General features: G+C 30.1%; 2 protein-coding genes across 4 annotated transcripts; one reads left to right on the top strand and one right to left on the bottom strand.

The window, feature by feature from the left end:
- Positions 1-696: 696 nt before the first annotated feature.
- On the top strand, positions 697-5482 carry LOC109605011 (esterase B1-like). Its single transcript, XM_020021573.2, has 7 exons — positions 697-1023; positions 2743-2883; positions 3185-3335; positions 3897-4088; positions 4136-4320; positions 4426-4764; positions 4818-5482. Exons 1-7 carry the CDS (start codon positions 889-891, stop codon positions 5352-5354), a joined length of 1680 nt encoding a protein of 559 aa, XP_019877132.1. The 5' UTR covers positions 697-888; the 3' UTR covers positions 5355-5482.
- An 876-nt stretch (positions 5483-6358) lies between these two features.
- On the bottom strand, positions 6359-8617 carry LOC109605008 (juvenile hormone esterase). Of its 3 annotated transcripts, XM_049961705.1 has the most exons (9): positions 8488-8617; positions 8258-8405; positions 8069-8206; positions 7860-8013; positions 7616-7807; positions 7375-7565; positions 6995-7321; positions 6802-6949; positions 6359-6751 (listed from the first exon to the last, which is right to left on the bottom strand). In XM_049961705.1, the coding sequence occupies exons 2-9, from the start codon at positions 8402-8404 to the stop codon at positions 6444-6446; spliced, it is 1605 nt and encodes a 534-aa protein (XP_049817662.1). In that variant the 5' UTR covers position 8405; positions 8488-8617; the 3' UTR covers positions 6359-6443. The 3 variants fall into 3 exon arrangements, with proteins under 3 accessions (XP_049817662.1, XP_049817659.1, XP_049817667.1); XM_049961702.1 differs by having other exon boundaries at positions 8258-8575; XM_049961710.1 differs by having other exon boundaries at positions 6611-6751; positions 6802-6939; positions 8258-8575.
- Positions 8618-12898: the final 4281 nt, after the last annotated feature.

Genomic DNA, 12898 nt, shown 5'->3' with positions numbered 1-12898 from the left:
CATATATCATGTGATATGTATAATTAGAGTCAACATTTCTTAATTAGGACTTATTATTCATCGACATGTTATGCACAATTACTTTTATATTAATATTTTAACAAGCACTGAAGCGATTGTGAAAATTGATATATTCGTTTCCTTGGATGGAAGAAATTACGCAGTTCATTTTTGATGACACTGTATAAAAATACTTACCTAATCATCGTATTGAATTATGTGTACCATATATAATAAATTCCACTATTAGTACAAAATTTTAACAATAAATATTTTATTTTGTTTTAAGTTGAAAATCATGCAGAATACGCGGAGAAGGAATAGGGGTAAAATTAATAAAATACTAATACAAATAATTAATTTAACAGCAAAATTTAAACAATTAATATTTTTTTCTCTAATAAAGATTTACATGTAAAATAAAATTATTATTTTTTGTTAAATTGAAGACTATGCAGAATACACGGAGTAGGAATAGGGTTAAAATTACTAAAATAATAATATGAATTTAACAGCATCAACAATTTAGACATTGTTCTGGTGCCATATCAATATTCTAATTTGAAACCTTTAATGATTCAACTAATTTTAATTTATAACTTAACCCTAATGTCTAATTGACAATTGATGAAAGTTTGGTAATTATCCGCGTATGCAGAGCCTAAAATTAACGAGTCGGCGGACTTTGGTAAGCGCCCAGTTCTGTTTACAAAAGTTCCCGGTTAGCGATGTAAAACTGTACGGTCACAACGCGACTATTTATAATACGAAATCGGCCAGTTGCGGTTGTGTTTGCCGCAAGTTTCCAACTGGTAAAAAGTCTTGTCAAATCTGTAGCGTCCACTTTCGCTCGTTCACATCAATCGTCCTTAAGTGCCAAAAATCAGGATGGATGACCTGGTGGTGACTGTGGAACAGGGCAAAGTCAGAGGAAAAACTTCTGTAGATTACGAAGGTGGGACGTATTATAGTTTTTTGGGAATACCGTACGCAAGATCACCAGTAGGCGAGTTTAGATTTAAGGTAAGTAATTATTCATTTCCTGGAACAACAATAAAATTTAAATGTTTACTGTGTGGCATAATTACATTGAATTAATTACACGTAAACAATAGATTTAATTCAATTAAATATTATTTGTGGATTATTGCTTTTGATACAGATTACATTTTATGTTTTGAAGTTATTTGCAATATGTGCTGTTCATGAAATTGTTAAGTACCTTTTATGTAGTAACAGGTTCAAGCAGTAATCTAACAGTAAGATAACATTTAGTTGTACATATATTTTGACGTAACACACAGAATTGTGGGTTTTAATATTTATTTACATGTTTATTATTAAAATTTTATTATACTTAGTTACTTTAAATAATATTTATATTTGTTCCTCCATTCTCAATTTATTAGATTACTCAAAGAGCAAAAAGGCTTCACATAAATTGCAATCAAATCAATATTTAAATAGAAAGGGAATTTATTGTCAATACTAGACTGTAACACTCTACAATACAATACCCATACATATGTATTGCTAAATTCTAAGCGGAAATCCTGTCCTCTGTTCGACAATTTTTGTCAGATATCATTTCCCTGTTAGTCAAATATACGTATATATTAAATAAATATATTTGACTATCAGTCCCAGGTTATCGGTAGTTCACCACCCAATCATGCGTCAAGAAAACATAAATACATTTATAAGTATTTATAATGTGCAAGTAATTACATACACATATATTAATTAAAACATTTTTAATTAAAAGAAAAAATAATAATTGCTTCACAACTGCTTATACCTATTTGCTATGAAATTAACCTTGTTGAAATTTATTTTTAGAGTGAAATATTTGTTTTTATTAAACTGGTGTGCTTATATTTTCACGGTCAATTTTTAAACAAGTACCAATAATGGTTTAATTCATATTTTGCCTTGACTCGCGATATTATATAAATATGTATAATTGTTAAATGTAACTTTGTTGAAGTAACATTTGGTTTAGACGGCGGCTCTTTGAATAATGCTCTCTATTTAACGGAAAACATTTAATATATGAATCAACAAGTGAATCCTATTCATATAAATTGTAATTTGTTATTCAAATGTATTCAACATATCTATTTTAGTCCTATTTTGGTCAATTAGGAGAATCCCGCAATTAGTTAACAATATTTTTTAATGATTTATTACAATTACAATTACAACAATTATTTTTGTGAATAGAGTTAAGTGCAGCTAATGTGATAGCTGGCCTGTAAATTTAATAAGTGAATAAAGTTGCATTGTTAGCACAAATATTATGGGTTAGCTATATTATTTCAACAATTCGAATTTGGAGAGAGTTATCGGACACCCTGTATTTTACAACGACATTGAACGATTTAACTAGCATGTCCTTCCTTAATAGGGAGACAATTTTAATGATTCTAATCCTGTACGTAATTGATGTACACCAATTTGTCGAAATTAAGAGTCCCCCATATTTACAGGGTGTCCCAAATTGCTCGATCGCCTGCTTCTGAACCCGTCGATTGCCGCATTGATATCTTGTTAGAAAATTGTACAACGCAACGATAGGTAACGAACACAGACACATGACACATGTAATGAGATAGACTAAAAAGAAATTTGTTGTATAATATAATCAACCTATATTTTTCTTGATAATGGAAGTTGAGCTATTATGCAATGTTGCAAGAAAATCGCGCGTATGATTTAATACCGTACGTTTTGTTTACGCAGGCACCACAGCCAGTCGAATCATGGACAGGTGTAAGGGACTGTACGAAAGAAGGAAACGAATGTCCCCAATTGCACATGTTTTTTAACTATTATGTGGGAAAGGAGGAAGATTGTCTCAATTTAAGTGTGCACACAAGAGAAGTAAGTAATTAAGTAAAAGACGTAAAACTACGACTACTAAATTTAATACTTTCATATCGGATTCTATATGATATATCTCATTTATTTTATCCTGATTGCTTCTTTAAAGTTTATAAAAGTTAACAACTTGTCAATGGTATGAAAGATTGTATTTACATTTTTAGAAAAACACTATTTATTTACATTTTTCCTTTCTCAACCGACTTATTTTTTCCATATTCAGAAATGTTGTTAATTTCCTAACCGATATAAGTTTGAAGAAGTTGGAAAAGTTATTACATTATTTATTACCTTATTTTAGATAAACCCAAATGTTTTAAGTCCAGTAATGGTTTGGATACATGGAGGTGGATTTGTGTACGGATCTAATACCAGTGAAATGTTTGGACCAGATTATTTAATGTCACAAAATATTGTTTTGGTTTTAATTAACTATAGAATTGGCGTCTTAGGTAAGGAGAAAATCTTTCATCTCGTTTTCATTTTATGAAATTAATTTTGAATTATAATATATTTATTTAACATAAATAGTTAAATTATATTTAACGATAATAAAAACTCTAAGAAGCCAAATAAATATTTAAAATTTAGACGACCGAAGCTGGTGTATTTTTATGAATACTAATAATATTAATAATAAAAAGTGATTAAAATATAAAATTACATTACAAATTGCTGTTTTACATAAAATATTTTACATTATAAAATAGAAACTATGTCAACATCTCAATTGAATATCAAACGAGAATCTATTTTTTATTAAGGGTAAATTAAGTCGACGATGGAATTTATTTATTTTAATTAAGGCAAATTGATACAATATGACTCAATTAGGCCGTTTTCATCTTCCAAGTTCTCATATGAACCATAGTCACATATGAAAGACATAATTGACGTCGCTTAGAATGTGATGCTTATTATTACTGATTAACCTAAAAGTCTGGCATAAATGCCCCGGGTGTATTAGACATTTATTTATTATTTATACAATAATTTGAATTTATTATTTTTAGGATTTTTAAGTCTAGATGACACTTCACTTGGGGTTCCAGGAAATAATGGTTTAAAAGACATGGTACAAGGTTTAAAATGGGTTCAAAAGAACATTAAACAATTTGGTGGTGATCCCAATAATGTTACAATATTTGGCGAAAGTGCCGGTTCAGCGTCTGTTCACTATTTATTATTATCATCAATGACGAAAGGTAATTTTTGGCATTATTTAAATAACAATCTAAGAGGTAATTTTTAGGATTATTTCATAAGGCGATTTGTCAGAGTGGCGTAAGCTTGAACAGTTGGGCCATTGGAAAAAGTAATGGGTTAACAATTGCCAAATATTTGGGCTATAAAGAAACAGACGAACGGGAAATCTTGGAAAAATTAAAAACTGAGAATATAAAAAACATTGTTAATGCTCAGTTTAAATTTCCAGATGTGAGTTACATTACTGTATACATAAATTATTATTATTATAATTATTAAAGGAAACATTCTTTTCATCTCTTGTTTGTTACTATTTTAATATATGATTATTTTCAGCATTTGTCAGCAAAAGACATTAGACCTTTTGTACCCGTAATAGAGAAAGTTTCTACGGAAGAGGCATTTTTGACTGAACATCCCTTGAAGATTTTGGAGGCAGGTACATTTAATAAAGTTCCTACAATGATAGGATATTGCTCAGAAGAGGGAATATTTTATGAAGCAGTAAGAAGAACAAAATTTGTACCGTTGCCAAATAATCTCCTTACAGAAATTCCGTACGACTTAGATGTTAATGAAAGTAGTGATAATCAAAAGGAACTTAATGATAAGCTTAAGGAATTTTACTTTTTTAATGAAGATGTTAAAGAAGAAAACGTCAATCATTTGTACACTGTAAGTTATTACAATTTATAAGGAAATAACACTTATTTTGTGATATTTTTCAGTTAAAAACTGATAATTGCTTCTTATATGGAATAGCGAAAGCCGTTTTAATACAAACCAGCATATCGAATGAACCCGTATTCTTCTATAGAATGAGTTTAGAGGGACCATTGAATTTATACAAAAGAGTTTGTACCGCTAAACATCTAAAATCTCTATTTTTGTGTTACTTTCTTATGAAGAATACACCTCTGAAAGGTTTCTTTAACTCGTTTTCCAACATAATTCCAAACAAAACAATTAATGGCGTATGTCATGCTGATGATTTGGGATATTTCTTTAAAATGTTTTTCTCTCCGCCCAAAATTGAGAAGGACAGTAAAGAAGACTTTTATATTAAAAGATTTTTGAAACTTTGGACAAACTTTGCCAAATATGGTAATCCTACGCCAGAAATGGATGAATTATTTAATCAAACCACTTGGAAGGCAGTTTCTTTGGATACAGTCAATATGTTGGATATTGGAGAGAAGCTGGAATGTATTCCTTTTCCAGACATAAACAGAGTGAAATTTTGGGATACAATTTATGGTAGATGATAGAATGTCTGTTGTTATATTTTACAATTGTGATATGTTAATTTGGTATATGTGATATATATATATATGTATATTTTTGTATGTTAATGTAAGATTTATTGATGTATACATACAGGGTGATTTTTCAATTCATGTATTTAATTTAATCTGCGAGACAATAAAATAAAACGCCGACCTATCTTTTTAGATTTAGAAAAAATCTCTGTCTATAGGCATATAAATAATATACAAATAAATTATAATTTCAAGATTATATTTCAAGTAAATAAAAATTTAATTTTGTTACTTTATTAACAACAAATATGTGTTGCTCTTGAATATGGGAACGTTGTTCTACAGGAAATATTAAATAAAGATAAAACTTAATATGCATCTTTGAGGTATTTTACAGCATCGAAATTTGAAATTAATTGTAACCAGAATTCTTCAAAATTAAGAGGATTATTTCTAAGAAGTGCGATTGCACTCCTCCGTTCATATACTATACTATAATTTATATACCACAATTTTTATTGCAATTAGCAAATGAACAATCGTACATAATACATATAATAACAAATAACTGTTCATATAAAATTCATTCCCGCTTGTAATTCTCGTTTAAATTTGGGAATGCTTCTTCTAATAGAAGCACAGGATTGATGATTACATTCAAATACTGGTGAAGGCACATTGTATTACTCCTGCACAGTAGTGAACAGTCACACTGTGGGTTATATATTCCTCACCATTCTTAACATCGTTGCCAGTTGTTTTAACAAAACTGAAGTAAAACCTTATTTTACAAAACATTTTTTATTAATAATAATTTTCTTTATTTCTAAGCAATCTAAGAGTTACTTCTGTGACTTATAACTTAAGTTAATATGTTTATATTAAGTTTAATTAATAACTAGTACTTAAATTAAATTAAAAATTAAATTCTACTAAAATATTTTTAAGTAAACTTTTAAATTTGTTATGAAAGATATACTTCCACTATTCATGAAATGAAAAGTGTTCAATATTTTCTAACTTTTATTAAGAATAAACAAATAAACAAAGTGTAAAATGATGGTCCATTTTTTAAAATTAGTCGGATAAAAAATATCACAATTTGCTTTTCTGATTTAAAGTAGTCTTTATGGTGTCCCAAAACTCCATAGCCTCTTTTTCTAAATCAACTTCCATTTTCAGTTCGTTTCCTATATCTAAATAATTAAATTGATTTTTGGAAGTTGGTTGCCAAGAAATAGGAATTAATTTTGAAGGATTTGGAGTTGGGTTCCCGTATCTAGCGAAATCTGCCCACATTTTAGTCATTCGACACATTCCAATATATTCCGGGCTGTTAGTCTCCAGTTGTGGCGAAGCCACACCTTTGAAAAGGTATGGAATATCATCAACATGGCAAGCACCTTTAAAAAATATCTTAATGCATGATTACACATTATATTCATTTACATACCGGGTGAGGTAATACCAAATACCCTTTTGAGAAAATTCATGTTTGTGTCCAGCGAAAACCTGTAGAAGTAAATCGGTTGATTTGTTGTTTCCAAATGTTTTTTAATGCTCTCATAAACTCCCAGAAGAAAATAATTATCTGTGAACAACTAAATTTAAATATGTGACACAGTAATTATTAATGCTAAAATTACTTTGAAAAAATTGTCTATATTATCTTCATCACTCTTCCCTTTCATATAAAATTTTTTAATTTTTTCCGCTGCCTCTTTATATAAGCTAGAACCTGGTTCTAGGCCTATGTTTTGTGGAACTAAATTATTATCTGTAAGTAAATACTTTTTGGGAATAAGTGAATGCAAAATCATTCCCTCTCTAGAAGTACAACCCATGATCATTGGTACTCTTTGGTAATTTCCATTAGAAATGATCTCTAAAGGATCTTCATAAAGAAATGTTGATTCATCTTTATAGTCTTCTATGACTGGACAGAAAGGTCTTAAAAGACCGGGGCTAAAATTCTAAAAATAAAATAGTGATGTATTATATAAGAAATATTAAGCGCTGAAATTACATCTCGAATTTTGGCAACACCATTATTAAAGAGATCTTTTAAAGGCATGTTCTGAAGAATTTTTAGAATTGTTTTTTCGTCATGTGTTGCTATTTCTAAAGCATTTGCTAATTTGTTTGTAGAATTAGGATCACCTCTTGCCCATGAATTCAAGGCGCAACCGCTTTGTGCTATTGCCTTATGAAATAACCCTGGAATAAATAGGTTTTATTTGATCTTAAATGTAATTAAATAATTTTACCCTTAGTTATTGGACTTAGCATTAAGTAATGTACAGCCGCGCCTCCAGCGCTTTCGCCAAATATTGTAACATTATTGGGATTGCCACCAAAATGTTCTATGTTTTCCTGCACCCACTTCAATGCAAGTACTATGTCTTTAAGACCAGCGTTGCCTGGTACGTCTAAGGAAGAATCTTGTAGTCTAAGAAAACCTAAAAAATATTTAAACTAAGTTGAAAATTGCAAAATAAATAAAACATTTACCTAAAACTCCCAGTCTATAGTTTATAGTAACTAAGACCACATTTTCACGCATCAAGTACTCTGGCCCATATAAATCTGTTTTACTGGATCCAGAAGTAAATCCTCCTCCATGGATCCAAAACATAACTGGCTTTAGAGACTGGGTATCATGTATCTAAAAAATAAATATAGTTATGGCAAATGTGTGATGCAGAAAAATCTTTAAATACGCCAGGAGAGTAGACATTCAAAAATAAGCAATCTTCCGCACCAACGAATCCATTTCCCAAAAAATTTCTAGCGTAACAGCCTTTTCCTTGTTTGGTCGCATCTTTTATCCCATCCCACTGCTCAGCTGGCTGTGGAGCCTTAAAAACTATTTTGACATTCTGCTCTTTCTTTTTTCTATAAATATTTACCTTAAATCTCAATGAACCCAACGGTGGTTTTGCATATGGAATTCCCTGGAAGCTGAGGTACGTGCTTCCGTTTTCGTCAACAGCAGTTCTACCCTTTAGTTTGCCAGTTTTAATAGTAACAATTGGACTGGCAGTGTCCGAAAACATTCTATATTTCGCAAAAGTACAGAAGCGCAATATATTGTGCGATCTATTTACCCACATTGGTACTAAATTAATTTCATACATACATTTAAAGTGTTGCTCGTCAAAGCACGAAGTGTTTAGTGGATCAGTCACAGAGTCAAGGTGACAGAAATTTGTTTAGAGTGTTGTTAAGGTTACTTTGTTGTTCTGTGAGGTTACTCAACTTTACTTGCGCAGACCATCAATGAATTGTAGTTTAGTAAGTTGTGTTATACGCGCATGTGACGATATGATGACTTGATTGTGAAAATATAAATAAAAACATTCCACCATTAACTGTAAAAATCAAGACTGCTATTTTTTTAAACAAATGATAAATGATTAAATTTAAAACTTGAATATAATAATAATATCTGGTCCAGATAACTTAATTTTAACTGTCTCTAGATAGGTAGATATGCGCCCTAAACGCGGCAACTCCGTTAGCAACTGTGTATCACGGGAAGTATATACCTTACATACCTAGTCACATTTTTTTAAATATATCACCTTTACCTACATATAACTATATAAATCACCTTTACCTACATATAACTGTATAAATGTTCAAAAGTTGAGGATATTGAAAAAGCATACAAAAAACCATCATCACTGATTTTTTGTTATTTTATCTTTTAGAACTAGAAATTATGTTCTTGTGGAAAAATAAAAAAATGTTTTTCCGTGATTATTAATTATAAGAATTATGTAAAAACGTGAGGAACCCCAAAAATTGAACAGAATAAAAAAAATAATTAAATATATAAATCAGTAATCTATACTGAAACACCTCGTCTGGACAACGTATAAACTCGATAATCATCATTGTACAGTCGGCTGCAGAATGGCATTACCACCCTAAGGTCGAGTTTCGTTTGCGACCTGAACAAGCGGACTCGTATTAATTATCCCCAAATTTACATTTATTTGTATTTTAGTAAGTAACAATTTTGTGTTACCATCTTAACGCAATAATTGTAGAACACTTCTGTAAATTTAAAAATTTTAAGTAGTATAATTATATTCTTATAAAATTATGTACGACTGTACATCCCTATTCCACTTTCTGTGAGAATTTAAGATTTCCATTCTTCCGTCCGGTGAACATGACACCTTGCCCATTTCAATCTTTGTTACTTCTGGTCGTTGGTCAAGTGTAAGCATCACAATGGTCTTCATGAACGAAAACTGCATTTGCCAACCGTCTCGATACCGTAACTGCGGCGCTACGAAACCCTGTAACGTCTTCTAGCTGACCAACTAGTTTCGGGGGAGACGCCGTAGGAACCCTCCTGGCTCCCAATTGCAAATACCGGCCTTCATTTATCAATCCTTGACATATCTGAAGTAGAGCCAGTTTGATAAAGTAGAGTACACAATTGAGACAACTCAAATTAAAACCAAACTTAAGGAAATTATTTCAAGGGATATTAGAAGAAGTTTATAGGGGTTTGGCTAGCTGCATACCTGCAAAAAGCCCCGTGCCTTCTAATGCCTGATTTCAATATGCTCAGGATGACGTTCATTAGCTCACAAAATGCCGACGGATAGATTTTAGTGATGAGCCTAAATATAATTTATGTAAAAATGACGATCCCATTTATGTTAGACATCATACAGGAACAAAATAACATAAAAGGTTTGTTTTATCCAGCCTCCTTTCATCGTATATACAAATACATGAAGCGATTTGTGCACAGGTATTCAACAATAGATTGGTTCTATATGTGCTTCAGCAAGATAATGATTTCAATGACAAATACAAAATTGTGACGGATTGGTTAAAAAAATTTATATTTTGCCTTGGACGTCGCAATCCCCAGACATCAACCCAATTAAAAACATGTGAGATAACATTGATAACTAAATTAATGTTAAATTAAATGTTATTTATTTAGTCAATAAAATAGCCGTTCAAAATTAAAGTTTCTATATTTGTGACCCGTTAAATTCACAAAAATATATGTAACATTTTATACCACCCGGAGGTAATAAAAATAATTGTCCAAGTTATTTCTCACTTATAGTTAGATCACTATACTATATATGATGTATTAGTTATGTTAAATAATTCATAAAGGAACTCGTTAAAATTAACTGGTAATCTCAACTCTATTGACATTTTATCACCCTAGGGTTTAAAGTACTTTACCACCCGCTGAGCATGCGTACAATTATCGGTTTATAAAGGCTTACCTTATACGTGTCATACATGATTATTCGAGTAGGTTGTGCAAAAAAATAATTTATAATTGGAATCGTAGTCTTTATTGATAGAATATGGACCGCATTTTCATTTTTACTTCGTATTTCATTGTATTCTTCCAAATTTGTTTTCAATTTAATTGTTTTAAACTATTTCAGTGTAATTTAGATTGCATGCTATTTTGTCCTTAGTGTCTTGGTGCTCAAGTTGACAGATATTATGTTATGGATTTCTTCATTATTAATTTGAATACTTATGGGATGTAAATATTTAACGCCTCAATACACTTTAGAATTTGTTGTTCTTTGCAGTCTCTTTTGAATAATTTTATTGTTAAATAGTTCTAAACAGAAAAATTTAAGAATACTTTGTTAAGAGGAAACCGACAATCAAACGGTGTCTGGTGGTTACATAATAAGGGAGACACCATGGTGAGCAGTTTTTCAAAATTAAGTTAATCATTTCTCTGGATAAATAATACAGAAAATCTGTTATATTTTCAAAGAAATTTAGATTCACATTTAACTCTCAAACGATATCTTCATTCTTGATCTTTATACAACTCTTAGAAACACTATACTAATATTGGTACCACAAAAGCATGTCATAAAATTTTTTATCATTTAATATTTGCAAGAAATTTATGAGAAGACATTTATTTTTAAATAAATATAACATTAAAAAAACATCCTTATATATCGTTATGTTCCCTCATACCGTCAAATTAAGTTAAATAAAAATACGAAAAATACACCGTAATTTTAATTTGTGTAGCAAGTCATATTTTTGAACTAACTGTTGTTTTTATTTTTATACGTTTATATATTTCTGTGTACCTGGAAAGTCGTTAATTTAATTTCATTTAGATTGGACGATCTCGACGGGCCAAGCACATTGTGATGAATTATGTAAAATTTTGATACTCTGTCTAGTTTACGAAGTTTGTTTTGTAATTCACTATATATTGTATAAGACCGCAGCTATTGTCGAAAATGTGCACATACACACAACAAGCTAACCAACAAAACTGTTTCGAATTAACGTAATTATAAGCGGGACTCTGTTTTGTCAAGTATTAAATTAAAATTTATTGTTCTCCGACGAACAAATTGGATTTTGTACCTTATATTCACTTTACGGAGTTAAATAACCGTTTACAGACGCTGTTCTCGAGGTAGTCTTACAATTAGAATGTCTTATTATGCCAAAAAATATACTGAAGGTAGTTTAATTATTGTGATCCTAGTTTCTTGTAAATTATACTAATACTAGTTGCAATTATGGTATTAATATTGCATTCGCAAATTACAGGGAAATGTCCATTGCGAGACACACGGAGTACTTTTGACGTTGGGTAATATATATATATATATATATATATATATATATATATATAGATATTCTGCCTGTAAAAAGAAACGCAACACTTAGAACGAATAAAGATATTTTTAAAAAATTTTGTATACGAGTAGGTATCTATTGAAATAAGAAATGATTAAAATTTGAAGTCAATCGGAAAACGTGTTGTCGGTTTTTTGTTATTTTTATGACGATTTGTTTTATTTAATAATCTATACATATAAATAAAATTGGAGTGTCTGTTTGTAATATTGAAATAACCGTATTTTACTACATGCATATGAATATAAATACGGTACATACACCAAAATAACATTTTTTACAATTTTTGTCTCTCTCTATCTGTCTGTCTGTTTGTTCCGGCTAATCTCTGAAATGGCTGGACCGATTTTGACGGGACTTTTATTGGCAGGTAGCTGATGTCATAAAGAGTAACTTAGGCTACTTTTATTTTAGAAAAATTCTTAATGTTGCAATGTCCAAGTATTGTCCAGTACCACGCGCAGCTTGGACGAAGTCGCGGGTACAGCTGGTTACTCATAAAATTAATTTAAATTAAAAAGAATTGTTCTTTTAATAAAATGATTATATCTTTTAGTTATTTCTTACGTTTTTAGTAATTTTTTGGGAATCCAGGAAGAATTAGAATTATTTATTTTTACTCTTTAATGATTTTTCAGGAAATTAGTATTAGTAAAAAAATAAAAATCCATAAAGTTATTAAAGTGAAACTATGAATTTAAACGTATGGATTTTAATTGTATGGAAAATGATCATATGGAATTTGATCGTATGGAAAATGATCGTATGGATTTTGATCGTATGGAAAATAATCGTATGTATTTTGATCGTACGGATTTTCATCGTATGGAAAATGATCGTATGGAATTAGGTCATTTTACGTTTTTAGT

The sequence above is a fragment of the Aethina tumida genome, chromosome 1, assembly GCF_024364675.1.
Source record: "Aethina tumida isolate Nest 87 chromosome 1, icAetTumi1.1, whole genome shotgun sequence".
NCBI classification, from domain to species: domain Eukaryota; kingdom Metazoa; phylum Arthropoda; class Insecta; order Coleoptera; family Nitidulidae; genus Aethina; species Aethina tumida.
This window is presented reverse-complemented; position numbering and strand designations above follow the sequence as displayed.